A 27,667-nucleotide genomic window follows, 5' to 3' on the forward strand; every position below is an offset into this window, starting at 1 on the left:
GTCCTTATCAAGCTGCAGCAAATTGCACACACAGTATAAATCAAGAGCCGTGAGAAAATGTCACATGATGTCAAGGAAAGTGACAAAAGAAAATATCCTCAATCTGCCTCTTTGTCCGGATCCACTCCAAATTTACATGAATTATTCCCTGGGAAAAATATAAATACGTCAAAAATGCCAAATCTCACAGATAATTCAATGGCCTCTTTATATCCTCTCTAGTTTTTGTGTAACCCGGCATCCTGACATCAATCATGTCAAACCCAGAAAAAACAAAACAACCAATCATAACCTTTTGGCATCTGTAATAAGTTCTCACCGTTCAGACCTGGTATCAACTCTGGACCACTCACTCTTCTGAACTGTTTCACAATGAATCCAACTTATTTTCATGCTTCTGTGTCAAAACATTGATTTGTTTGTGTTTATATAAAGCTTTTCTCATCTAGACCACTGAAAGCGCTTAACAGTATAGTTTGCCATTCACCCATTCACACACAAATTCATACAATGCATCTATTGAAGCACTTCAGTTTGGTGTTCGGCATCTTGCCCAAAGACACTTCGGCAGGCAGATGGGGAAGACTGGGGAATCGATCTGCCGACCTTCTGGTTGGAGGACGACTGCCACATGATGACTGATGTCACAGCAGAACTGCACCAGATTTATTCCAACACATCTGTTGGCTCAGACTGGGCAAAAACGACATTTGATCTTCCACCAGAAATGAGAACCGATCACATCAGGATGTATTTTAATATTTTAATACCAGGTGTGAACAGGACCATTGACAACTTGTCAGCTGACAATTAATGAACATTTTTATGGACCCAAGGATGAACCAAGAACAGAGGGAGCTCAGAAAAACTAAGATTTTAAAAAAAGTGTGAGCGGTTTTCCAACAAAATAGTTGTAAAAATCCAACCTGATCAGATTCTGTTTCTGCGTCTGCCTTTCAACATGTTTAACTTTTACATATGTTTTCTACACTTTGCTCATGAATTCAGTTTCAGCAATGGCTCAAGATAACGGTTGTTTCCATGACGTTAGGTTCAGAACCTGAACACGGTTTCTCACGGTGTGTTGGTGAGTAGCGTCACACAGGCAGACAAACAGCAGGCCACCTGCTCCTCTCGTCTTCCTCTGCACTTTGTTCTGAATCAGGGCCAATCAAGTGAAGTGGCGGCAGGTGGACTGTAATCAGGCTCATGGAGAAGCATGTGGTCACATCTCAACTGTTTCCTCTCTCTCTCTCTCTCCATGTTGAAGCAGAGCTGTTGTTAGTTTTTTTTTTAGATTGGTAGGTTTTGTCCTCTTTTCAACATGTGAGGATAAGAATTTGCCTCAGATCTGGATGGAAATTGATTATAAGTGGGACTAACTCCTTGTTTTTGTTTATGTGCTGTCACTGTTTTAATTAAAAGATACACTTGTCATTTATAAACCTTTTCTTTATTAAATGTTTTGTCCTTTTAAACAGAATCAGATAATTCCAGAAATCGAATGACTGCCTGTACGTAAGTGTTAAAGGCTCAATGCGGAGTTGAATTTGGTGCGGTTCATTAAATATTAATGAATTTGTGGCGACCCAGGCTTCTGTCGTTGACGTCAACAGCACATTCACGACAATGGCAACTGATTGGAGCTTCACTGAACTTAGAGTGAACAGGCAAACATCTCTTTATCAGCAGCGGAGAGGAATTAGGGTTTTTATTTGTCGTGGGTCAAGTACTGCAGGCCCAAACATGCAGGTTCAGATACAACCGCTGGGTTCAACAGAAGCGATTCACTGAGTAGTTTAACACTTTGAGAAGTTGCTGTTTTCCAGTTTCTGAGCAGCCGACTTCTCGCTGGGGTTTTCAAAAGTCTGACAGAACTACACAAAAGATATTAATGCTAAACCAATAAAAACATAAAGATATAGCACACTGACACGTACTATACAGATCTGAGGACAGAGCTCAGCAAGAACGAGCCTTAGATGGATGATGTAAGTTGTGGAGGAACATATTCTCTATTTACAGTTATTCACCAGACAGTCAGTGCACAATCCCACATGCTGCAAAATAGATATCAGTGTTTCTGACACAGATCATAACCAAGATTTTATTAGACCCGTCTCACACAGTGTGACATGTGATAAACCTGTAAGATTGCTGTTTTTTTTTTTTTTCACACAGCGGAGGACACGTGTGAATGGGTCGGGTGTTCATTATGCTGTCGTCCTCCCCTGAACACGGGGATCAGGAAATCTCGGCAGTGACAGGCGAGACTTTTCACCTGAACTGCTGCAGAACCCGATGGTTTCCTTCTCACTGCGTCTTATTTCCCCGGACTGACTCATGTAATCCCACTTCTCCTGTTTCATAACCACTGTGCTACACAGCAAAAAGGAAAAATGGATGGGGTAAATATAGTTATTACGTCCAAGCAGGTGAAAGTTTTTACCCCTGTGCTTCGTTTGTTAGTTTGTCAGCAGGACAAGAAAGACCCAGTTGAGATCCAGGATTATTTAAATTATCTTAACATTGCAAACATTTGACATTGTAACAGGTAATAAGAAGAAACCCTGATATCTGTGAGTATGTGCAGATCAGAATAAAAAATGGATCCAGCAGATTTAAAAGTGGTTCCATGGACTTTCGGACAGAGGGAAGGATTCTTATGTGTTTTCATCAGACTTTCTTTTGTGTGTTTTTCAGCAGGATTCCACTGAAAGAACTCAACTCGATGGAAGGAAGCAGTTTGGTTCTGGGAAGAACCCGATGAACTTTGGTGCAGATCCAGGAATTTATTTTGCTTCTTCAGGGAATAATTGTTGGATCTAGGTGAAAAAAAAAGGAAACTGATATTTATGAGTGTGTATAATTTGGTGCAGATCCAAATAAAACCAGATCTATAGTGAAATCAATTGTTGGCTCCTGATGGAGGTATATACGCTCTAGTGAATTCTACTCATACATGTTTCAAATCTGCTCTTCTTCAAAGTAAATGTGTAAATTAAGAACGTTAAAAGTCAGAAATGAGGGAGGAATCTACTGCTGCCATCAGTGGTGCTTCGTTCACCGTGTTAGCAACAAGAGTCCATTTAATAATTATATTCTTCATTTATACTTTTCAAAACAGTGTTTCTCTCCTGGTATAAACATAAAAGTAGACTGAACTTTTGCAAAAACAGAACAAGTACGCAACATATTAAGTACTCAAACTATAGTACACAGTACGAGTCATATAGCACACAGTGGAGAGGATGAGAGTTTACGAGTTGTGACATCTGCAAAAACTCAGAAATGGCAAAGGCAGTTATTTTGTGCTGAACGGAATATATACAGTATATATATGATAATATAATATATTGTAAATTTAGTTGTATTGTTTTTCCTGTATTGCTATTTCCAGCAGCATCATCTCTTCCTGCCGTCACTATACTTTTTCATTTCATGTATTACATCACGTTCCTGCTGACTTAACATTGCAGTGGCTGATATTAGCGTGCCGCTGCCCGGCAGAGGTGCGTCCTCACCACTTTGACCATCTGAGCACGAAACACACTGCGCACCTTCCCACATCATAACCTTCCAGTCTGAAGGCAGCACATGAAGCAGGGAGCGTAAAACCCCACACGGCTCGGGCAGGACGTCTGATAAGTGAGGACACCTGTGTGGGTGGAGCAGTTAAAATCCCTGCAGCGCCTCCAGCTTTGTTGGGCACTCGCTGGAATGTCGCTGCCAGTGTCTGCGCACGGAAACCTGGTGAGAGTTCACGGGTTTCCTAGATCGAGCGGCAACAGCTGGGACACATCATGACCTGTGTGTGTGTCCATCGCTGGGTGAAGGCCACATCACAGATAGCTTTTCTAAAAGTAGTTCACCAAGCTTCATATATATATATATATATATATATATATATGTACATTATTTTTTTAAATCACAGCATGAAGACAATGACAGAAGAAACTGATTTCGTTTTTTTTTTACAAAATGTGTTGGCGATGTTTCAAATGTCTCCCGTCTCAGTTTCAGTCTCATTTCTTCCTTTGTCTTATACCGTCCCTGCTATTTTAAGCATCATTTCACCACAGTGAACACAGGTTTTTAAAAACCGAATCAATCCACGGGGATTTAAAAGGGCGCGCAGAGGTAATAGCAATGGATTAAGAGGGACTCAGAGGAGATTTGAGTTGATATTGAGTTGCATTGCTCGTCCTGCCAAGCAATTTTTGACAGGTGCTCTGGAAGAATACAGTGATGGGAATGAAAACACATTGATATTGAATTTTCATGAGGACCTTCAGAGCAGTGCAATTACTCCGCCTGTTTTCACTGTAGCATAAATGCACTGGGAATATGTTGTCAGCGCGGTGAGAAGGTTCAGTGGTGGTGGTTAGTTGAGCCTGTAATAGAATAATGTAAGGTAATAACTGCCTAGTGTTTCAATTTAATCTGAAATTTAAATCTTAACTTAACTAAAAAGTCACAACTTCAGAAAAAGACGAAATAGATGGAGAAATTGTAAAGAACAAATGTTTTGCCTCAGGCCCAGAAATCATTTCTGGTTGCAGATATATACCTTCACATGATCATATGTTGTATATATATCCAGCATAAAGAAACGTAATCATGTATACGCCCTTATTAAACATAGTCTATGTAAGTATATTCAACATATATTCAACACATAAGAAATGTAATAATAACTAGAAAATCTCTCCTGCCGAGACATTTTGAATGGGTGCCTTGTGCTCGTCGCCAATGCTCGCGTACAGAGAGACATTTCCTTTAAGAGGAAGGACAGAGACCCTGAGAGTTGACCAATTTCAGAGAGAGAGAGAGAGAGAGAGAGAGAGAGACTGTAATAGTTCAAGAGGAAGGAGAGAGACCCTGGGAGAGAGAGTGAGACAGTGAGAGAGAAAGACATGTATAAAAGCTGCATTTTGATCACAAGTGGTGACTGAGAGACTTTACCAATTTCAGAGACAGAGAGAAACCATGTTATAAGGTCTAATCACCATCCATGGGATTTCATTTTAAAAATTCCGCCTCCTTCAGGCTTCCTGGGAACATCCTGTAACTATTTGGGGGTTTTATTTTGAAAATCCAGTGTCTTTCAGGCTTCCTGGAAACATTCTGTAACTATTTGGGGGTTTTATTTTGAAAATCCAGCGTCTTTCAGGCTTCCTGGGAACATTCTGTAACTATTTGGGAGTTTTATTTTGAAAGTCCACTCTTTTTCCGGCTCCCTGGGAACATCCTGTAACCATCTGAGGGTTTTATTTTGAAAATCCAGTGTCTTTCAGGCTTCCTGGAAACATTCTGTAACTATTTGGGGGTTTTATTTTGAAAATCCAGCGTCTTTCAGGCTTCCTGGGAACATTCTGTAACTATTTGGGAGTTTTATTTTGAAAGTCCACTCTTTTTCCGGCTCCCTGGGAACATCCTGTAACCATCTGAGGGTTTTATTTTGAAAATCCAGTGTCTTTCAGGCTTCCTGGAAACATTCTGTAACTATTTGGGGGTTTTATTTTGAAAATCCAGCGTCTTTCAGGCTTCCTGGGAACATTCTGTAACTATTTGGGAGTTTTATTTTGAAAGTCCACTCTTTTTCCGGCTCCCTGGGAACATTCTGTAACTATTTGGGCATTTTATTTTGAAAGTCCAGCTTTTTTTAGGCTTCTTAGAAACATTCCTTAACAATCTGGGGATTTTATTTTGAAATTCTAGCTTTTTTTACTCTTCCTAGGAACATCCTGTAACTATTTGGGAGTTTTATTTTGAAAATCTACAATTTTTCCAGCTCCCCTGGGAACATCCTGTAACCATCTGGGGGTTTTATTTTGAAAAACCAGGCTCTGTACAGCTTTCCTGGTAGCATTCTATTACTATGGGGGGGCTTATTTCAAAATAAAGGCTCTGTACAGACTTCCTGGTAACATTCTATTACAATGGGGGGGGCTATTTTCAAAATAAAGGCTCATTACATGTTTCCTGGTAATATCCAGTTACTATGGGGGGATGGGGGGGCTTATTTATACACTTAAACATAGGCTCTGTACATGTTTCCTTGTAATATGGGGGGGTGGGGGGGCTTATTTTCAAAATAAAGGCTTTGTACAGACTTCCTGATAACATTCTATTACAATGGGGGAGGGTTGTTTATTTTTATATTCAAAATAAAGGCTCATTACATGTTTGCTGGTAACATTCTATTATAATGGGGGGGGGGGGGTTATTTTCAAAATAAAGGCCCATTACATGTTCCTGGTAATATCCAGTTACTATGGGGGGGGTGGGGGGGCTTATTTTTACTTTTATTCATATGCTCCAAAATTAGCAAAAACCACCACCCTCACCCGGATTCGAACCCAGACTCACGTCACATGATCCAAGTGCCTTAACCACTGGGCCAAAGCGGATGGTGACAGAAACTTTGAATCTAGTAAATTTATAGAGGAGACTTTCTCTCTGACAGTCTATGGGGTTGCTATGGTTACTCACTGATTAGATGAGGAACACCTGTTGTCACCACACTTCGGAGACTCAAACTGGTTTCAGACCAACCCTCAAACAAAAGCTTCTAACTCAAAATCTATAAGTCGTATCTGAGAAATGAACACGTTGTGAGAATCACAAGACTTTGGCCGACGTCCACATATGTTTTTATTGGTTAGAGTTAAGAAATGAGACCGTAAGAGCGATTTAGAAATTTAGTTTTCTCATCGGGAATCTTTTTTGGTGATCTCCATTGAAGTCAATGAAAACGGTAGAGGGCGCTGCTCTAGCGCCACTCTTCAAACAAATGCTTGTAACTCAAAAACTATAGGTCCTATCTGAAAAATGAAAACATTGTGAGAATCCCAAGACTTCCACGAACGTACAGATCTGTTTTGACGAGAGAGAGTTCAGAAATGAGACCGTGGGAGCGAGTTAGACATTTTTCTTCGTATTTCTCCTTTTCGGACTTTTTTCCAGAAATTAACATGGGAGTCAATGGAGAGGTGAGGCAGAAGTCTGCCTTCCATCGGTCACAGACTCTCACGTACAAGAACGGCTTCGCTCTGCCCCGTACCCCCACTGTTGGCATCGGGCAGGATCCTCTTCTGTCAGAGCGAGTGATCCAGCAGGAGATCAACAAGCGGACCTTCAAAACACCGGACATGACTCATGGCTCCTCATACAAGAGCCCGCGTAAACAATTCGTACCAGCTTACGTGACCTTAGACAAGAAGGTATGCTACAACTTTGAAGACTTAGTGTTTGATGGTGTTTGTTGCTGTGTAACCTGACTAATTAATCCCTTGTTTGTCTGCTCACCAAACCTTTGTCTTGTAGGCGCTGCGCTTCTATGCATACTTTAAGGAGGATGTCCAGTTTTGCCCTGACGAGGTGTACCGTGTACGCCCTGTGATGATATACTACTACCCAGAGGATGACAGCATGTACATCTATGAGCCCATAGTGGAGAACTCTGGGTTATCGCAGGGGAAACGGTTGAAACGACAGCGTGTGCCCAAGAATGAACGAGGAGAGCATTACGAGTATAAAGACCTCAGCCTTGGCATAGACCTGGTGGTGTATGGGGTCAAGTACCACATCACAAATTGCGATGAGTTTACAATGGTACAACCTGTTTGATTGATCTTTATTTTTTTTTACAGTATGTTTAATATGTACCCGTCAGTTGTTGAAAATACACCCTGTCTATGTCTAAACAGAAATTCATGGAAAGTGAGGGCATTATTTTGAACAACCCTGAGCCGACGCCAGTTGATCCTTACAGCAACAGTCGCAAAATGACTCTGCCTCGCCACACCACACCCTCAGAATTTGACAGAAAACACCAGTTTCTCACTATGGACGGGAAGGTAGAGTCAATTCCTTCTGTAACCATTATAAACTCTGATCCAGACAGCCATCAACACAGAGGCAGAAAATGAACCGGTTCTAGGTTCAGTCTCTTAACTTCTCTCTGTTCAGGTGCTGTGTTTCTTCGCTCTGTGGGATGACGCTGATTGTCTGCAGAAGGACACCGGATCCGTTACCATCCACTATTACCTTGCAGTGGAGATCAGAGAGATCCATGGACCCAATAGTGGTCGTGATCCCTTCCCTGTTGTGATGCGCCGACAGAAGCTGCACAAGAAACTCAAACCACGTATGTTGCAAAGTCGAGAGACTGGAAAATGCAATTTCTAAAAGAAACATCCAGTAGATGACAACAAATATTCCAGCTAAATTGTGATATGGTGGCATTTTCATTATTGAGTCACTGCATAATTGTTCTTGTCTTATTTCCTTTCAGAGCCCTTCCCCAGCTGTGTGATGCAGGTCTCAAAGGATGAGGTGGAGGAGTACTACTCCCCCAAAGACTTCCAGGTGGGTCACACAGTGAAGCTGCTGGGTCGTCCCTTCTTGCTGTATGACTGTGATGACTTCACCCGAAAGTATTACCAAACCAACCACCCTGACATGGATATGAAACCCATTGAAGTACACAAGACGGTTGATGTGGACAGGAAGAAGGTGAGAATTATATTAAATGTCTTCATCTTTTCTTTCACATGTCAATGTCATCTGACCTGCCTGTGGGTACTTGTGTTGTGGTTACTATTATCTCTTGTCCATAAACCTCTCATGTCCATGCTGTCCACATCTACAGGATGTAGGAAAGATTTGATTGGGGCAATGTCTTGGAACAATAACAGCCACAGATTACCGTTCTTACCTGGATACACCTTTCAAGATATCACGGTATGTACGTTTTTTATGCTAAAGTGAAACTAGCTATCATTTTTAATTTAAAGCGTATTTAAGTTTACATAACATGAGGGTTTAATGTTTCAGTACAGTTAGCAAAACTGAAGTTATATAATATTTACAGTTTACTTTCTGCATTCCTCCAGTTTAAGCAAATTTGAATATATAAATTTTAACTTTCTATCAACTGCAGAGTTGACAGAGGGATCTGAAACAAAAGTTTCTATACAAATGACCAAGCTAAAATTCTCCGTTGCAGTGTTGTCAGGTAGAGACGTTTACTAGTAAACATGAAAAATATTATATTCAAATTATTTATCTTGTACTGGTTCTTTTCTGTCCACTCCTTTGGTTGTGTGTCAGACAGGTTTTTATGTAGTTTAGTGCTGTTGTATGTATTGTAACAATAGGATCACATACCATGTTAATTGGACTTCAATTTAATTGGATTCTTGAATTGATTTATATCTATTTACAGGATTTAAAAAATCTAACGCATGTACTTCTTAATGATCATTCTCTGCAGAAGTCTGCCTTCCATCGATCCCAGACTCTCACGTACAAGAACGGCTTCGCTCGGCCCCGTACCCCCACTGTTGGCATCGGGCAGGATCCTCTTCTGTCAGAGCGAGTGATCCAGCAGGAGATCAACAAGCGGACCTTCAAAACACCGGACATGACTCATGGCTCCTCATACAAGAGCCCGCGTAAACAATTCGTACCAGCTTACGTGACCTTAGACAAGAAGGTATGGTACAACTTTGAAGACTTAGTGTTTGATGGTGTTTGTTGCTGTGTAACCTGACTAATTAATCCCTTGTTTGTCTGCTCACCAAACTTTTGTCTTGTAGGCGCTGCGCTTCTATGCATACTTTAAGGAGGATGTCCAGTTTTCCCCTGACGAGGTGTACCGTGTACGCCCTGTGATTATATACTACTACCTAGAGGATGACAGCATGTACATCTATGAGCCCATAGTGGAGAACTCTGGGTTATCGCAGGGGAAACGGTTGAAACGACAGCGTGGGGCATTGAACTTTGACCAAATCCAGTTAATCATTTTCACCAACTATTGACACTCCAGCAGTACGAGCTGTCAGGATTATGCAGTTGTCCACTCCCTGCTCACGTCCGGGTGTGGTTTCATGTCTCTCCCCTCCTGCTGGAGCTCTGGAGCCTTCCCACCTCCTGATCACTGCACCCGCTCACAACCATCGAATCATCTTCACCTGGTCTCCGCAGGATAGAAACCCCTTTAAAAAGGTGCGCTTCTCAAATGGCGATTGTGAATAAATAGGCGAAGCAGCCGTACGGACACAAAAGCAGCTTTTCGACTTCACAAAGTGGATTCCGAACATGTATTTGATTTATAATGTATCTAATAAATGATAATCGTTCTCCTCCACTTCTAATAAAATTGTGAAAAGGGGAAAAGAAAGAACTTTAAATTTACAAATCTGTTCTTCAAGGTTTGCAATGAATACAAATTCCTCACATAAAAAAATCAACTCGCCTCAAAATAATAAGTGGTTCTTTTTATATACAAAAATAAATAAATACTTCCTGAGCCTGACACTTCTTCTACCTCTGTTTTATTTTTCTGGGATTTATTGATATAGACTTTTTCTTGGAAAATCAAACTCAAGGACAAACAATAAGTAGTAAACTGTAAAGATGCCTTCAAGTGCTGCAAGGTTACAAGTGATACATATTTTTTGGCTGCAAAGGAAATGTGCCTGATACCTTTGGCCCTGTGTTAAAGTCACAGTGTATAATTAATTCATCTGCAGAAAATGGACAGAAATGGAAAATCTGTGTTCCACATTTAATATGGAGATATGCTGTTCCTCTGGCCGGCGTCTAATCTTGCGGTGCAGGTGCTCCACATGCATGCATCAGAAGTGTCCACATTAAATTTGCATCACTTTCAGTGCATACATTTGAATTTGGTTTCCCTCTCAGCAGATGGAGGGAGAGGAGCTTTGATCGGGTTGGTTCACCGTTGTCCTGTGAGCGGCCGAGACACGGATACATCCTGCTACTGTCATGGGAAGAAATACGTGACAGTCATTTAATTAGAGTATTTTCATTGTTCGAATAAACGGAGAACCATTCAAATCTTTGCTGCCTCAACATCCACACTGAACATTCATTCATTATGCTTTTTACCTGAATGTGGAAAAATAAACATTTAAGATTTATGTGATTTTCCATCTCGTGTGTGTGTGTTGATGTCTGGGTGTAGCTTCTTGTTCCCTCCTCCCATCAACATGTCCACGCTCATGTGCAGTTTATTATCATTCCGTTCTGTTAGTTGTTCTCTGCAGAGGTAGAAACACTCATCTTCTGGTTTTCTGGCACCGTGCCTCAATATTTACCATTGTGTTTATGCATCAATCAAGCAGCTCACAATAAGTATGAGTTTACAAGCCTGATCACAGGATCTGTGGAAACTGTGAAAGTCCACGTTAAGTGAAATAAAGATAATTAGTTTATCACGTTATTGCAGATAATTTTCAAACGTTTCCTTGCATTGGTATTAAAAAAGTTAGTATGTGCTGTTTCCATCAAATACATCATAACTAAAGATAATAATCAGCTGGGATAAACCTGCATCTGTACAATCTAAAAAGCACATTGTGCCACATGTTTATGCACTGGAAACAAAAACAGACACATATTTCTTTTTCTTTTCAATTCACCTTGTTGTCTGAGCTCCAGGGAGATAAGACATAAAGAATCAGGAGGAAGATCTTATCATATCAAATGTTGGAGAAGAGATTACACAGACTGCTTAGAGAAGCAAGAACAGATTACCATTGCTGCCACCACCTCTATCTTTATCTTCTCGCCATAATGGACACGCTCGCCATCTTTTGTTTGGCCGTCATTAATCCAGCTGAATTGTGATGAAACTGGGTCACAGCGAGCTGGCTGGACAATGGCTCAGGAATGGAAGCTGTTGAGGAGCATTTATTACGTCCAGTCCAGATGCTGCACATGTCAGTTCTGCTGTAACTGCTTATAAAAGCACTACTGAAATTAACTAGCTCGTGCTGTGCTGCACAAAGGACGTCGCACAAGATCTCACCACGTGGAGAAACATTACAACTGAGCCCAATCAGTTCAGGTCCTGAGCTTTGGTGTGTAATTTTCTTTTTAGTGCTTGGAAGAAAAAAGTCCTTGAGTTGGGTTGTATTTGTGCAGGGAGACACTGCACACTGTCAGGATAAACAAATCTGCTATGGTTACCACTTACCATCAATCCTTTACACCAAAACAATAAGTTGATGGCAATATTTGCAGGAAACATCAATACAATGACAATATTCAGTGCAGGTGCCTGATGTCAACTTATATCTGAAATTAACTTTTAAATACAAACATTTTAAATTGCTCTGATTGAACGCTGCAGCTATGTCTCTGCATTTGAAAACTTGTTGAGTCGTAGCGGTCCATTTCTGCTTTCCGGCCCTGAAAAATAAAGGCTGCAACGAGTGTCTCCTTCCCGATCGAACCTTTCCCAGCATCCAATGCTGTACCGTAACGAATCATTGTTCAAACATTTTCTCTCCTAAGGAGTCTGATTCCATTTGAGACCACGTGTGCTTTGATCCCCGAACTCTGAGCTCTGACATCGACATTTCAAAGTTGTTCTAGCTCGAGACTTTGAATCCTTCAATGTATACGAGAAAAAAAAAAAAGCACTTTTAGAGAGTCAGCAGCATTTCAAATATGATGGAGGAAGAAATAACCATTAGACGTGTGGGACATGAGGTTGAGGTGTCTGCTGTTGAGAGAGGATTGAAAACCTTTTTTAAAAGTGAGACATTCACAGAATCGTGTTAACTTCACCCTGAAGGTGCATAGAAAGTTCTAATTAGACATATTTCGAGTAAACAGGAGCTCGGCAGCTCCAGACTGGAGAAAACAACATGGACACAAAGGATTATGTAACATTAAGAGTGAGGGCGTCTAAGATAACAACGCTTCTTTTCTGGCTTAAAGTCTTAGAATCTATTTTGATACGTGGTTTATGCCCTGCATGAAAACAAGTCAACTTTTTGGTTGGATGATAAAGTTGAAGGATAAGTAAGAAGGGAAATTTCAAAATGGAACGAGGGAGGTGTGAGAATGAAAAAAAAAAACAAAGATGTAATTTTAAAAGAATGAAGAGAGATCCTTATTTTATTCCCACTGTTCATTGGATGGAAAAGTTGAAACTTTGCAGAAACGGTATACTCTTCAGAAACGCAGCTGCTTCTCTCCTCTCTCCGAGGTGAAAAGGACCAGCTCGTGGAGAAGGTGAAGAAATGCCTTCCAGGCATGTTTGATGTGTTGGATTTCAATGAAGCTCCTGCCCGGGCGCCCGGTCACCGAGCAGCTTCACTGCTGCAACTGCCTGAACTGACAGGAGACTCCTGCAAGCAGAATAACTGCAGAGTGGATGCAGCCAACTGAATCAGTAAGCTGGGCCAACTTCACACCTTTGTGTTTTGACAGTCATGGGTGCGGCAAGCATCAGGTGAAGAAAAGATCTAGTGTCATAATCACTATCACGCTGGTGATGGATAAAAGCTGTGGTGGATATACTTTGCTTGTAGTAAAAGTAAGAATATTGTGCAAGGATGTTAATTATGTGCATTAATGTTCTTCATTCAAAAGAATCATTTCTGCAGAATCTGTGTTACGGTTTAGTTTTGGTTTCACGTCGCATTTCACGGAGGTGGCTAAATCATCATCACCACCTACCTACACTTGACATTGCATTCGTCTGACATCAGCTTTTTGTCTGAACCAGGGTTTAGCTGGATCTGGAATGAGATCACCTCTGCCTTAATTAGCTTCTTTTTTTAAAAATCCGACCGTAAGTGTAGGTTAATGCTGCGTAACTTTGATCTACTGAACTCTGATCCAGTCCAGATGTGCGAGTCAGCTGCTGGTTATGTGCAACATCAGCAAAACGTATTATCTTTGAGATCTACACTGATGCTGACGTGACGCTTTTCATTGGAGTCATAAAATCCCAAATGTTCCGAGAAGGAATTGTCTTAATCCTGATTCTTCGAAATCTGTCACATAAACCGAAGCATAGATGGGAGATAATGTCTCTGTCTTTACATTTTATTTTCTCTTCGTCACCCTGCTGCTGTGCTCGTTACATCCCAGTTACATGTTCCTTTTTGACGCTAATGGCCTGTTTCCTGTGAACCATGTAAAGGGAGAACAAAGGAGGTCCCAGAGGAGCCCAGACCTCAAGACACAAAACAAATTGGGGTCTTTTGTGTATAGACGCCATCAAATGCTCACACTGTGCAATTTAGCCATTATACTGTTTCTGCCTTTTCCGTTGCTGACACTCACATAAATACACTGGAATGCTCCCTAATCTTTTTCTGAATGCTCTGATGATTACACTCTGTAAGAGAAGGTTCGGTCAAGAGACCCCAGAATTAAACATTGTTACACATTTTATCTTTCACCCAAGACGCTGCTGGTTGATCAAAGTGTGTGTGTGTGTGTGTGTGTGCGTGCAGGACCATACACAGCGAGGAACCTTCATGTGTGCGGCACCTTTTTTTTTCAAATGTACATTATAGGACTTTATTTACAAGGCACTATGGGAGGATATAGAATATGTTAAAACAATGTCAACGCAAGAGAAACTCAAACATAGTTAATATGGAAAATAAGTGAACACTGACACATGGGAAATATAACACGATGACCAATATTACAGCAATGGAAGCATAAACAGCTTCAAAACGATTATTATAGTGTATATAATTAAGCGTAACAGAGGACATAATGCACATTGAGGATGAATTGTGCCAAACATTCAACAACATTTATTTTCTTACCTCATGTGTAACCATGGTTTTTGTCAAGGAATGAAATGATGTGTATATTCTGGAATCATTTGCATCTTCATTTGTTTGTGTGTGGGGACAAAACAAATCTATTTAAATTGTATAATGTTAAAATCGTTTCAGTGAATATTTGTCTGCTGCAGTTTGAATCTGGCTTTTTAAATCACAGTTGGTTTTTATGTGATGGGTGTGTGATGAGCTGCTGTTTGCATGTGTGTGTGTGTGTGTGTGTGTTTACATACTATATATTGTGTATGTATATATATATGTATATATATATATGTGTGTGTGTGCATAATCTTTTAAAGAGACACTAGATCAATACAGTAGATCCAGGCAGCTTTAACGATGTGTTGATTAATGTATTAGCGAAACTGTGATCTTCTACATATTGATTTTTCATTGAACCAAATCAAATAGATTTATTGAAGATGTTCACATTAAACATTTACAATTTACATTTCATACTTTACATCTTTTATTTATTTCACTATTCTCTGGTCTTTTATAATTGGCCGTGTCCACTTGTTCTCGGGAACAATCTGCACTCAGCTACTCCGGCTTTGTTTTGCATTAGACGTGGATTGGACACTCTGGAGCTTGTGCGTTGAGGGTGGCTGCGAACAGACGTAATGAACCACTGTTTGTTTGGTTTATCTAACAAATTAAAAACGAAGACAGCTGAGGACTGGACTGCAGGATTGGCAGAATGCTACACGACTACATATACTACTACTTAATTGCTTAATGCAGATTTGAAGCATTCATATGGAGGATTTCCAAACCACAGATGAGTTCGGTTGTTGAACGAAGATGAATTAAATATCTCTTGGGCTAGAATCCTCAGATTTTTTATGATTTTAAGTGTTTGCCTGTTATGATGTCAGGGCACAAGGGTTATACATCATGAGTAAATGTATCCTTGAACTACCAGTGAATAAATATAGCAACATCTGACATTGCTTGTTTCAAACTGACTGGGCTAATGGCTTATTAGTCTTGAGCTAACTGATGTTGCAATGGTAACTGTATAAATATCTGTTACGGTTCTGCTTAGCCATATTTGCTAGCTACCGATGTTTAACTTTATTCGTATCAATATGAAACTCACAAACAATCCAGTGTAAAGAAATAATACAGGTAATAACAGTCAGAGACATCATGGGATGAAAAGTTTTTTATGGAGGTGTGTCTTAAGAACAGAGATAAAACCGTTAACTGATTCTGCTCAGCTCAACTCTCCGGGCAGCGTGCAGAGTTCCTCAAAGCAAAGGCTTTGTCTCCTTTGGTTCACAGTCTAGATTCTGGGATGGCTACTAATGATTTGCTCGTAGGGACATAAAAGGTCTGAAATATAGGGAGCGCCCCTGATGATGCCATGTTGCACTACACGTGTTCTAAGGTTTCTTGTATGTTCTAAACATGACCAATTAGTCAACATGTCTTGTTAGGGATCCTCATTCTTGTGAGCATGTAGAGTATGTGTTTGTTTGTCAGTCCTTTGTACTGAAATATTATATGCCACACATCTGGCCACTTTGTATGCATCACTCACACCATTTATAAAGAATGAGGCAGAGTGCATTTTAATTACACTGTACTTCAAAATCCTCTTAAGCACAAATGAACTCAACTTGTGAACCCACTCCAGTGAAATGGTAATTAATGAGTGGTAGTTTAATGGAGTTCCTCCACATTGTGTTTTGATGTCAACCAAGTGTGAAGTATGAAGTAAAACTCAATGGGACAGAAGCTATTTTTTAAAGCTGGGACAAGCTAGTAAGCTACACATTTTATTTGGCACTGTTTTGTACTGACATCCATTTATTCCAGAAATCCCTGTCTGTCTGTTGCTGGTATATCTCGAGAAATGTTCATCTAATCAGTTTCACACTTGACATGTTTATTATTAGCAGCCCAGTGCAGTGTCGGATAAAGTGTGATTTGATAATGAGCACGTTAAAATAAGCTTCAGGGAAAACGCAACTGCTGAACGTTTGCCCCACTAAGTTATTCCACCGGCATATTCCAGAAATCTGTCAGTCTGCATGTACAATATGTGGCTCAAATATCCTGAGAACTGTTCATCTCATCGTCTTCAACCACTCGGCATGTGCAGCGTTAAGGGCCCAAAGAAGTGCAGTGTCAAATTTGGTGTGATCTGCAACCAGCATCACCACAGACCAAACAAACAGACAGGTTTAGAAGCCGTATTTAATGTATAGGCTGTATATTACTCTGTAAAGCAGGATGATGTTTAGTGGGTCAATAATAATTCATGCTCTAACTTGGATGACAACCTGATAAACTCTTATAACAGCAGATGGCATTTTTTTGAGGAAATCCATTATTAGCATTGACTAATCCAAAGACAAGCAACAATTCATTAAAATGCCAATTAATGAACCAACTTGCTCCAAGACAAGCAGGGCAACAACTGCAGCCTCGCTGACTATGAACTTCATTATTCTGGATAAAGGCCAGTCTGAGATTGACTAATTGCTATTGGCAAGAACACAAACGTAGCTATAGGCAGCCAAGGCGTAAAGTCTGTGAACATTTGATTGGTGGTTCAAATCTCCTTTGAGCAAAGCACTGCAGCTTTCATTAGACTTTAGAGTTTCGTGGTGTTTGCACTGGGCAGCTTGCACAATTTCCGTGCCATTTTTACTCTAGCAGTGCCAAAGCTGGATCTAACGGTCATCATGCTCTCTAATGACAACAGTTTTATTACTGCTGTAAATGCTGAACTCATTGTGGGTAAATGGCTTTGCTGTAATTGGGTTTTCTGCTTCAATTATGATAACCTGAAAGATGGTATAAACTCTGCATTGAACAGGAATCCAGCATCTGAAAAACCTGTGTTGTCCAAAAGTAAACTCAACATTAGCCTCGCTTTCAAAAGTTAAAACACGGATGTGGCAGAAAATTGATTAATGGGTCTTAAATTGAAGGCATTGCAAAAGTGCAACCCCAGTAGAACATTGAACTTTTAAAACTAGAACCAGAAGCATATTGTATTTTTCTTTGCTTGCATTCTTCCTCCTTAAAGGTCCAGTGTGTAAGATATAGGTGAAAGGATCTATTGGCAAGAATTCAATGTAGAATAATCCTCATGATGTTTTCACTAGTTCGTTTCATCTAAATTGTATGAATTGTAGTTTTCTTTACCTCAGAAAAGACCCTTTATATTTAAATACTTTATAATTACATCAAGGGGACCCTCTCTACGGAGGCCGCCATGTTTTTTTACATTAGTCCAGACTGGACAAACTAAACACATTTTGAGTTTTTATGACAACTGGAGCTACCACAGGTTCTTTTTCATGTTTGGAAGGAGAGGGTGAGGTGAGGGGTGTTCAGCTGCAACATGTACTTTCAACACTAGATATCACTAAAATCTACACACTGAACCTTTAAAGGTTTAAAATATTTAGAGCAGGTTTTTTTTAATGATGACATAAATTATTCATAATGATGTGTGCATGTGTAATCACTTGAAACTAGGGATCATTGTGTTCATTATCTGAAAATGAGCCCTTTATGTTTACAAAGGGGTATTTAGTTGTATTCAAGATGCAACTTTACAGACACTGAACTGCTTCATCCACATTTTTTAGATCTGTACCAAATTGCACACATTCATAAATATCAGATTTTTCCCTCCCATCAAAATTCTTGAAATAATGAAGAAATGGATTAAAGGAAATCCACCAGATCCCTTTGTCTGCATCTGCCCTAAATTGAGCGGCCTCTTATTTGACCCGTGTCCTATCTCTCCACCAGGTTTTGTGGAAATCCTTTGAGTAGTCTTTACGTAATCCTGCTGACAAATCAGGCGAAAACAAAACTTCCTTGTCGGAGATGACAAGCAGAACTACTGCATAAATTGTGTTGCACATCTTTCCATCATTGTTTTTTATATTTATATATATGTTGATAAAAACCACCATCCATCATCATATTTGCATATCTGGAGTTTTCTGTTCAGGGTCTCTGTGACCCACATTTCAACCCTTTTCAAAAACCCCAAAAAACAAATGTGGTGTAAACATGTTGTGGGTCAATGCCCCTGAAAAGTCGTCCTCCAGGTCCAGAGCACTGCTGGTTGTCTTCTCCAGCAGGTGGTTAATTGCATTCACGTGTCAGACTCGGCCGCAGGTTGTCTGGCTGAGGAGAAACCAGGAGAAACGCACCACAGCTTAATCTTGTGTTGTATCAGTGTCAAAGCATTTGAATGTACTCAGAAGCATATTCATGAAGAAAATGACCTTAGAGCTTAATGCAGCGCATCCCCAGCATAGAAGATGTCCCGTTTTCATTTATGTTTTGTAATAAATGTATAGGGAAGGTGTGAATGCATTCAATGACATGAGTAAGAAGGACAACATGTTTTTCAGGGACGCCTCAGCGTGTGTTGATGTTGCACATCCATCTCTTAATTCTCACGTTTGCTCATCAAGCTGAACAAGATATGGTCACTTGCTGTGACACAGTGTGCGGCTTCCATTCCTTCCTTCATGATACTGCACGATCAGCAGAGTGAAGTCGTCTGCTGCAGAGGCTCGTGGGTGGTCAGGTGGTCCTCTGTCCGTAATTACTGCAGCGACTCAAACCTCCGCTGTCAGCTGAAAGCGGCCCAATTAAGACGCGGCTCCAATTTGTATGTTGCATCCAGCTTTTGTTGCAGTTCTTTTCTTATTTTAAGTAACTTGAAAAGCTGTGAGTATGAGATGTGTAAATCCCAATGTAATTGTTTCCCATATGTAAAAGAAAGCTAAAAATCTAGAAGGGCACTCAGAGTGCACCATCAGCAAAGCTTACACCCAAATCTTATATCTCCTCTTCCTCCCATTATCCAGAAATCTATGCAGAATATCCTGAATCCAAAACCATCTTGAACATTTGGAGCCAGATTCAATGAGAACAGATGTTTTGAATATATTTAATTTGGTCAAAAACAGGTTTCTCCTTGGTTCATAATCCACTAATGAGCTAATATTTGTTCCAACAACCTCAAATCAAGCTTCTGTCTTTTTAAATCTCGTTTGAATGCACATTTGATTTTGAGATCATGTGATCCTCTGAAGGTCCCGCACCCCCCCAGCTCTCAGAAGGTGATGTCTCATTCTGTTAGTGAGATGATTGCCACCGTGGCCACTCCGCAGCAGGAAGGCACATACCTGTTTATTTCACGCCGCCCGCGCTCAGTAGCTCTCAACAGGTGATAAAGGACTTGTGGAGGAAGCCTGCGAGCGTGAGTCCAGTGGGCTTCATGGTTAATAAGACCAGTCACCGCCCGCATGTTTGGAATATCAAAACATCCTCTGCCTCTGCTGCTTGCATATGAGGTCGGAAATGTTGCGTTTCAATAGATAGTATGTATGTGTTGATGCAAAGACGGGAACTAAAAAATTGAGTCTGACGGCCAGAGAACATTGAATATTTTCCTATTGTGCAGAAGAATCTGTTTATGGAGGACACATGATAAAGATTGTTTATTCTTGGTTAGGCCACAAACCTTTCATACATCATTTGAGCACTGAAACGTTGAGGCAGAAATACATTGCTTATATGTGAAATGTCCTTTTTGTGAGCTTTTAAAGACATCTCTTAAGAGTAAAGACATTTTCGGACGGTATGAGTGTGTTTAAAATGTGAATCAAAAAGAAATGTATCTGCTCAGTTTGTATAATCATGTGCCTCTTAACTTTATTTCCAGCCCGTCTGCCCCAGTCTTCAAACCAGATCTACTTCAGCTCCCTCTGGCTCTGTTTTGACTGGAGGCTTAACTTGGGATTAACGGAGAGATGGCCTCCATTAAGGGCTTGTGAAGAGGTTACATCCAGAGTGGGGGTGCAGTCTGCCAAGACCCACTGATCCCTGGGAGGTCAAGTGGCAGCGAGCGAGCTTGAGATTGCTGATGCTCCACAGTTGTGTCTCTTGACTGTTGTTCAGTGAATTTGTAAAAGAACTCTGGACAAACTACTTTGAAATAAGAGAAGTGCTATATTAGGGCCATATTTATTACACATAATAAAGTTGTAATTGACTGAGACACTCAGGTCAGAATATTGTTAGAATAAAGTAATAATTTCAGAAATAAAGAAACAAACAATTGAGGAAATAAGCAGCATGGAGAACCCATGCTCGCCAGAGTTTCACGCCCTCTGGATCCAAAATCTTGACCCAATCTCATTGTGTCTTGAGAAACTAGGAAATGTATCACGAAGATGTAACCTCACAGTCGACCACTACCAAACATCTCCTCCTCCGCAACAGAGACAATTTCCTTCAAATCCATGTGGATCTTTTTTTCAGATTAGATTCAGTTTCTTCAAAGTCCTGATTTTTATGCTAATGTGGTGCTGATGTGACAAAAGAGGAAGTATTGTGTTGTTTGTGAAACTGGTTGTAAATTATAACTTTACAAGATGCTCCACGTTCCTCGTTTCAATGAAGGCAGCAGCGTAATTTATATTCTGCCTCTAAATACCCTGAAATTATGCCTTTTTTCTGTAATATTAAAACTTTATTCTCGAAATCTTTCCCTTTCAAATGCCCCTAATAATCTTAAAAATGAATGTTGTGATTTCTTTTTTTTTTTACAGTATTTATTTAGAACACTAAAAATGGGACTTGGTGCAAGAAGCTACTGTAGATGACACATAAACATAGGATGAAGCCAGGTAAAGCTGGGGCGATTCATCAAATGGACCCTGAGGGAGAAAGTAGGATTGAATTAGTATTTACAATTTAATGGAAGATAAAGTGAAATAAAACAATGCTGGTAAAATCTACACTTTTCTTCAAAGTCATGGTGTTTCTAGGATTTTTGCGAAGCTTGTCTCCGGTGTATCCTCAGATTTGTCATCTGGTAAGGAGTCATCAGTGTCATTGTTAACTTGCGAGGATTTAGCAAAAGCCCCCTTGAGGGCTTTCATTCTCAGTTTTCTGGTTTGGTATGCCATTTCTTTGTCTGGCAGAGCTACATAGAATTTTTCTGCTGTAGTGGGGTCATGGCACATCGCATGAGCCACCTCCTTCCTCTCCTTCTCAGTGAGGTGATTCTTGGCCTGTGAACCCAAATGAAGAAATATGTGTAACATAATCTGAAAGTCTTCCAAATTCCCACCTACGACATACAGATTCAGATCAAACAGATGGAAATCTGGAAATTATCGATGAAAATTGTGAAATACTTGGCTATACTTCAGGCACTCCTAACGCATATCACTTTCCTGAGTACTTACCTGCGTAGAGACACTGCTCCGGATCTGGCCAAAGTTGACTGGCCCCGTCAGTCCAGCATTCACCCAAGCCATATGGAGTAAGAGTGAAGGCTTCCCGATATTCCTGCCGAATATTGTGTGGAAAACATATTTGTTGTCCTCCTCACCAAGGCAGCAGTCACCGCAGGCAACTTTTTTCAGCCACTCAAATTCCATCTTGTTTAGGCACACCGCAGCTTGCCCAAATGAGCTCATAGTTTTGTGCTCATCCACCTAGGGAAACCATGCAGAAAATTAGCTTATTTCTGTGGATAGGTAGACTTAAACTGAAATAGAAAAATACTAATAAAACTTTTGCTATCTCTTCCAACGAATAGTTTAAATACTTACCATAACCCTATACTTCTTGCCACCACCCCAGCAGTCTGCTGACATCACCTGATCACGGGTCATGTTGGTAAAGACGATGGCGCGATGTCCCGTAAGGATGCTCAGATAGCCCATGAGGTAGCCCATGAGCTGACAATGTTCCTTACCAAAACTTCCATCAGCAGGTAAGAATTCTATAATAAATAACACAGATAAATTTAGTTTAGTCAAGTCAGGTTTATGTCAATTCTCCTCTCTCCATCTCCCAATCTGCTGTCATGAGTAAATTTGTACTGAATTGTACTTACGAAGCAACTCAGGAATTTTCTTTTTGGCGGCCTTCATAAATGTCACTTCCTTTTTCGCCTCAAGCAGTTGATCTGTGAAAAGAGTGTCACATATACCACTCATTTCTGAGGTCCCAAATCCCTATTTTTTAGATGACAGAATATATACACAACAATAACACAATAAAGAAAGAAAACATTACCTGTCTTCTTTTTCATCATCTTCTGACGGTGGACAACCACATGCTTGTGCACATTCGTCTGAAGCATCTTAAGCTCATAGAGGAGTTTGTTGAAGTCAGGAGATCTGACTTTGCTGACCGCCTGGAATGAGCACTTCATGTGCCTGATGAACAGGGTGACATTTGTCATCATGTTTCTCACAGTGGTTGGGAGGTAACCCTTTTCGGCGAGGTATAGTGGCCACCTACAAAAAAAGGTAGGTACAAGTAATGAAATCTCACCTCTAGTTCCCACCACCTGATTCCAAATCCAAATTCCAATTTTTCATCTACTAAAAAACATCACATTATAATTTCAAATTCATAACAATAAATGTGTATATATATATATATATATATATATATATAGAGAGAGAGAGAGAGAGAGAGATTTTATCTCTATTTATTCTAACCAAAAAACACACTTACATGCGCAATTTGTCAATGGATATGAGGAACTTCATATCCATTGAGACCATTTTTGGAGGTAGCCCAGTAGCCATATAGAGGCAAAAACGGAGCGCATGACTCGCTGCCTGCCGGGAGGTTGTGGTAGATGAAACATGTCAGTGGAAAATGGTTCAGGACAGAAGCAGTCCAGCAGAGTGGGAAGTCTATAGTCTGTGTCCCGTGGAAGATGGATGCTGAGGATTTGTAGCGGAGCCCGTGGAACAGCACATAGGTGAATTAAGCATTCGTGTGCTGAGTTTAAAGCAGCTGGTAAGGGCTGTGTCAGAAGCAGCAGTGGGAGGTTTGTGAAAAGATGAGGAGAGAGGATGCAGACTGGGGCACTGAGACACTAAAGCTGCATGGGCTTTAAAATGTGCACAAGCTACGCAGGGGTCCAACATAAAAATATGTATGGAGTGTAATTTAAGAGGTAATATTAATGTGGCTGTTTGGTACAACACAGTATGTTGCATTTTTAAACCCACGTATGTTCCAGATGCATCTTTAGGTTGTCTGACTTTAAAGGTGCATTTTAATTTACCATTTAAACCAATGTAGCTGCAGCCATGGTGACTTCACTGTTCGCTGGACTGGCTCCTGAAGCATCTTATCATTCAACTCCTTTTTGTTTCACAGCCTCGCAGTGTCCCTAACATGTTTTGCATTGCTTCTGCAGGACGTTATATTATTTACCTGAGGACGGCAGGAGAACAATCTTCCTACCTGAAAATGTGCACATATTTTGGTACTGGTATGTCGGCTGATTACGTTCTTTATTGGTTTTCTAGTATACCACCATACTTAACAATAGAAAAACATCCAACCAATCATGTTATTCTGTATTATATGCTCTCTATGGAGGACATGTGCTCAAATCAAACCACAAATTAATTTACTGCAAGAGGCTTTCGCCTGTGGCACAACATACGCTGAAGCAACTTATCTTCTGCAAAAACATGGCCCCAATTTACAAAAGGTACAAGTAACCAGTAACTATGTTTGTTACCTGGATATGAAATTACTCTAACTGTCGTGATTCAGCTCCTGGAACTTTAAATAATTAAAACAGGACTGTTTTTGAACAGGACTTTCTAAAGTGTGGCCTTTTTAGTTTGTGGGCATTTACCTTGTTTTCCTTGTGTTTGCGTTCTGTTTGGTTGGTTACTCTGAGTTCTCCTTGTCCTGTTTTATTTTGAAACTTTGCTACTTGTGTGTCTCTGACTCTATTTCCTGCCTTTGTCCTGTTTTGCCGCCCTTGTGATTGTCTGCCCCTGTTTCACCTGTGTTCCATTACCCCTGCCTCTCCTGTTTATACGTCTCTGTGCTTCCCTTTGTCTTGTTCAGTCCATCTTGTTCATTTCAGTCGTGTGTTCCAGACATTTCTTGTTCCCTTGTGTTTCTCACGGTTTAGATTACAACCCCTTTTTTCACTTGAATCTGTGGCTCCAGCATTTGTGTCCTCCTGCTCTTTAAATCTAGTTAGATTTGTCTAAGTGTCAGTTTCTTTACTTTCTGTACCATCACTCTTGTGTATCCTTGTAAACGAAGGCCCTGCACACCCACATAGGGGTTTTCAGCCATTCCATTTGATTTGGCCTCTGCAGGTTAAAGTTGGACAAAGCTTCAGTGTGTTGGGAATTACACAAGGTTGCTGACTCTATGTGATACTGGGAATGTTAAAATTGTTCCCACCCTCAGAGACATCTCCCACCGCAGATATCTTATCTGTATTTCATCCGAGCAAGCGCAGGTGTAACTAGTAACATCCATGATGGATCTCCTCCATTCAGGCGTCCCTGTGAATCGTGACAAAGAGGCAGCTCGCACAAGATCAGGACCCTGGGACTGGGAAACCTAAACAGTGAGCAGCCATTATTAGTGTCATTAGTCAGAACTGTGTTCTGTAGGAAAAGCCCACTCGGCCGTGAGAACGGTTTTATCGCCTTTATGGTTTAAGCGACTAAGTCATATAGCTAAAGGTGGTAATGGCAATGATAAAACGGTCATTGTGAAATAAAGCCCCTCTGCATTATTACTTAAGACCAAAAAATGTACTTTAATTTAAGTTTCAATGAAGTAATCATGATTTTCCAATGACCAATTCTAATGCACAAATATTCACGACTATGAATTAGCAGAAACCCCGTCACTGAAGCTCCCATAGTTACGAAGCAGCCGTAGTCGTCATCTTTACTGAAAAATATTCTATTCTGAAAACCAGTCATTCACTGAGTGTGGATGCTGGTCACTCCTCTTAGATGAATAATATGCATTCTGCTGCAGCAGGGAACAGAAAATTAAATTATTGTGATTGTCAGTGCTCCCAGTTCTGTCTCCATCCGTCTCCCCTGTCTGTCTCACTCGCCTGTCGCACTGCTGCAGCACAGAATCACTGAGTGAGCGCAGTGAAACAGTAAAATGTGACGATTGTGAGACATAGATTGGAATCAAATCTTAACAAATCAATCAGGAAAAAGTCATTTCAATTAAAAAACAAACTGCACTAAATTGCACATTAATTCAGTCATCAATATATTTCAGATGTTTTATTTAGTGGGTTCTGTCTTTGCCTGTGTCCCATCCAACGCTCCAATCTACACCACCCTCCAGTGGAATGTATGATGAAATCATGAAATGTGTGCAAAGGGAGACAATGTGAGACAATGAAAAGTTTTCAGGAGCATTTCATGAAGCGTAGTTAATGATAAAAGAGATATCACTACATGTCCAAGAAAGGTTTTTGTTCCTGGGACCAGAAGAGTTAGTTTGGAAACTCAACCCTAAACATTAAAAACCTATCTTACTCAAATTGTTTTACAGATAGCTCGAGATATCTGGAGCTACTTCAAGAAGATTTACTAACTGGTCATGAGACACTGGTTATTTGTTGCGGCTCATGTCTATCGTATCACATCCTCTGCTACATGTGTCGGGTTTTGTCCCACGACCTTGGTTGCTAAGGCAACTACCATTGAGAAACGCATCAGCTGAATTCAGTCAGACAGCGACAGGCAATGCACTTAGTGAGTGACCTGCAGACACAGTGACTGATACCCTAAAGACCTCAGCAATTGAGAAATACCATCACATTCGGTTGTTGAAAAATAAAATTATGGAATATTGTTTGTCTGCAAATTAGTTTTTACACGGATAAAATTTGATTTTACAGCATTTAGATGTTTATTCCGTTGTCACAAAAAGGAACATTCAATCTTTCATATTTCTCTTCAAATACAAAAATATTATTTATTATTTCCATTTCTGTCGATGGGAAGCTGTAACAGACACATTCGCAATTATTTCTGCTGTCAGCCGATCATATGATTTAAAGCTTTAGAGAACAGTCTGCCAAGTGGATGTCAGCACAGGTGCAATATGCATATGCATACATTTAGATTTTCACCACAGGGAGTATAACAAGGGCATAATGAAATGAAGACCTATGCATTTGATACCTGCTGTAATGAGAAAGATATTACGTTTCTTTGACAACGTGGTCTCTTGTGTGAGCTTTGTCCTAATACCCATTAATGAACTCTGGTTCTCAAAACCCACATCACTGTCAGCAGAGAGCGAAATACCCAACAGGGACTAACCTCTCAATTATGTTTATTAGGAGTGGTGTGCTGCACCATTTAGAATCATTTAAAAACACATTGAAAAAGAAGTCTGTGCTGGATCCTGTGAAGTCTCCGATGGGCTTTTCTTTCTTTAAGCGTTAAAGCCTTGTAAAATGTTTCTTTGCATTGTGCAGGGTGGTGTTGGTTTTCAGTGGGCACCAGAGAGAGGGTATGGAGTTTAAAGATGGTATATTTGGATTGAATCTCTCCCTGTTTACTGTTAACTTAATACTTTGGCTGGCAGTGGTTTAGGATAGCGGAACTGTTTTTGGATGGGAGCAGTTAGGGAAGGTTGGCAGTTGTCAGTACTTCCCGCTTCCTCTTGCTATACCAATGTTTGAGCCCTTTTATTATGCCTGCACACCAATGACAGCCAGGGGTCGGAAGCAGAATGTGTTTGGGTTGTTCGACCCGTTCTTGTCTCAACAATGCCCTGAGGGACTTTCTTCATATTTGGTACAAAGGTTCATGTCACAGCTCTTCTGTGCCCCGCAGAGTTTTACCCCCTTCACTTGTCTGTCTTCCCTCCGCAGGTGAGCAACATCTCTCTGATGACTCGGGTGAAGCGCAGCCAGGGACAGCTCACCACCTCACCTGCAGCTCATCCACTGATTACTGCAGGGATATCTACCCTGGTCGTGCTCCCAGTTCGCCCTCAATACCATAGTACTCGTTCTTGGCTGCTCTAAACAGTGTGATTAGAGTTATGTTACCGTGTTTTGTCACCACCGTTGCTAACAGTTATTTTCCTCTTGTCTTTCTTCTGTCCTTCCCTCCCCTCGGACTGGATCGAACGAACACGTTGCTCTTCACTACCTCACCACCTCCACGTGCCACCTTACTGAGAGACAATGAAATCTGATC

At 40.6% G+C, this 27,667-nt stretch overlaps 2 protein-coding genes and 1 long non-coding RNA gene across 5 annotated transcripts; 2 read left to right on the forward strand and 1 right to left on the reverse strand.

The window, feature by feature from the left end:
• The first annotated feature begins 712 nt into the window (after positions 1–712).
• On the forward strand, positions 713–3,862 carry LOC109637243 (uncharacterized). 2 transcript variants are annotated; one of them, XR_002203247.2, is made up of 3 exons: positions 713–1,280; positions 2,182–2,408; positions 2,704–3,862. It is a non-coding gene; the product is annotated as an uncharacterized lncRNA (long non-coding RNA). The 2 variants fall into 2 exon arrangements; XR_002203248.2 differs by having other exon boundaries at positions 2,707–3,862.
• A 2,494-nt stretch (positions 3,863–6,356) lies between these two features.
• On the forward strand, positions 6,357–9,421 carry LOC109637221 (EF-hand domain-containing protein 1-like). 2 transcript variants are annotated; one of them, XR_011243224.1, is made up of 7 exons: positions 6,357–7,226; positions 7,330–7,617; positions 7,713–7,862; positions 7,975–8,152; positions 8,300–8,520; positions 8,657–8,748; positions 9,281–9,421. XR_011243224.1 is itself a non-coding variant. In XM_069526898.1 (6 exons), the coding sequence occupies exons 1-6, from the start codon at positions 6,906–6,908 to the stop codon at positions 8,672–8,674; spliced, it is 1,176 nt and encodes a 391-aa protein (XP_069382999.1). In that variant the 5' UTR covers positions 6,357–6,905; the 3' UTR covers positions 8,675–9,274. The 2 variants fall into 2 exon arrangements, 1 of the variants encoding a protein (XP_069382999.1); XM_069526898.1 differs by lacking the exon at positions 9,281–9,421 and having other exon boundaries at positions 8,657–9,274.
• A 5,704-nt stretch (positions 9,422–15,125) lies between these two features.
• On the reverse strand, positions 15,126–25,548 carry LOC138410517 (uncharacterized). The gene is made up of 6 exons (XM_069526905.1): positions 23,163–25,548; positions 22,716–22,939; positions 22,534–22,605; positions 22,247–22,419; positions 21,878–22,129; positions 15,126–21,700 (listed from the first exon to the last, which is right to left on the reverse strand). Exons 1-6 carry the CDS (start codon positions 23,234–23,236, stop codon positions 21,440–21,442), a joined length of 1,056 nt encoding a protein of 351 aa, XP_069383006.1. The 5' UTR covers positions 23,237–25,548; the 3' UTR covers positions 15,126–21,439.
• Positions 25,549–27,667: the final 2,119 nt, after the last annotated feature.

This window comes from Paralichthys olivaceus, chromosome 1 (genome assembly GCF_024713975.1).
Source record: "Paralichthys olivaceus isolate ysfri-2021 chromosome 1, ASM2471397v2, whole genome shotgun sequence".
Lineage (NCBI taxonomy): Eukaryota > Metazoa > Chordata > Actinopteri > Pleuronectiformes > Paralichthyidae > Paralichthys > Paralichthys olivaceus.

What these genes read in the sequence shown, in the direction of transcription:
- LOC138410517 (XM_069526905.1), bottom strand. Translation starts at nt 23,236, where the DNA reads ATGGCTACTGGGCTACCTCCAAAAATGGTCTCAATGGATATGAAGTTC. An exon ending in TCCATTGACAAATTGCGCAT is followed by an intron (nt 22,940 to 23,162) that starts GTAAGTGTGTTT and finishes CTTTTTTTGTAG; the next exon opens with GTGGCCACTATACCTCGCCG. An exon ending in GAAAATTCCTGAGTTGCTTC is followed by an intron (nt 22,420 to 22,533) that starts GTAAGTACAATT and finishes TATTTATTATAG; the next exon opens with AATTCTTACCTGCTGATGGA.
- LOC109637221 (XM_069526898.1), top strand. Translation starts at nt 6,906, where the DNA reads ATGAGACCGTGGGAGCGAGTTAGACATTTTTCTTCGTATTTCTCCTTT. An exon ending in ACGTGACCTTAGACAAGAAG is followed by an intron (nt 7,227 to 7,329) that starts GTATGCTACAAC and finishes TTTGTCTTGTAG; the next exon opens with GCGCTGCGCTTCTATGCATA. An exon ending in GCACAAGAAACTCAAACCAC is followed by an intron (nt 8,153 to 8,299) that starts GTATGTTGCAAA and finishes ATTTCCTTTCAG; the next exon opens with AGCCCTTCCCCAGCTGTGTG.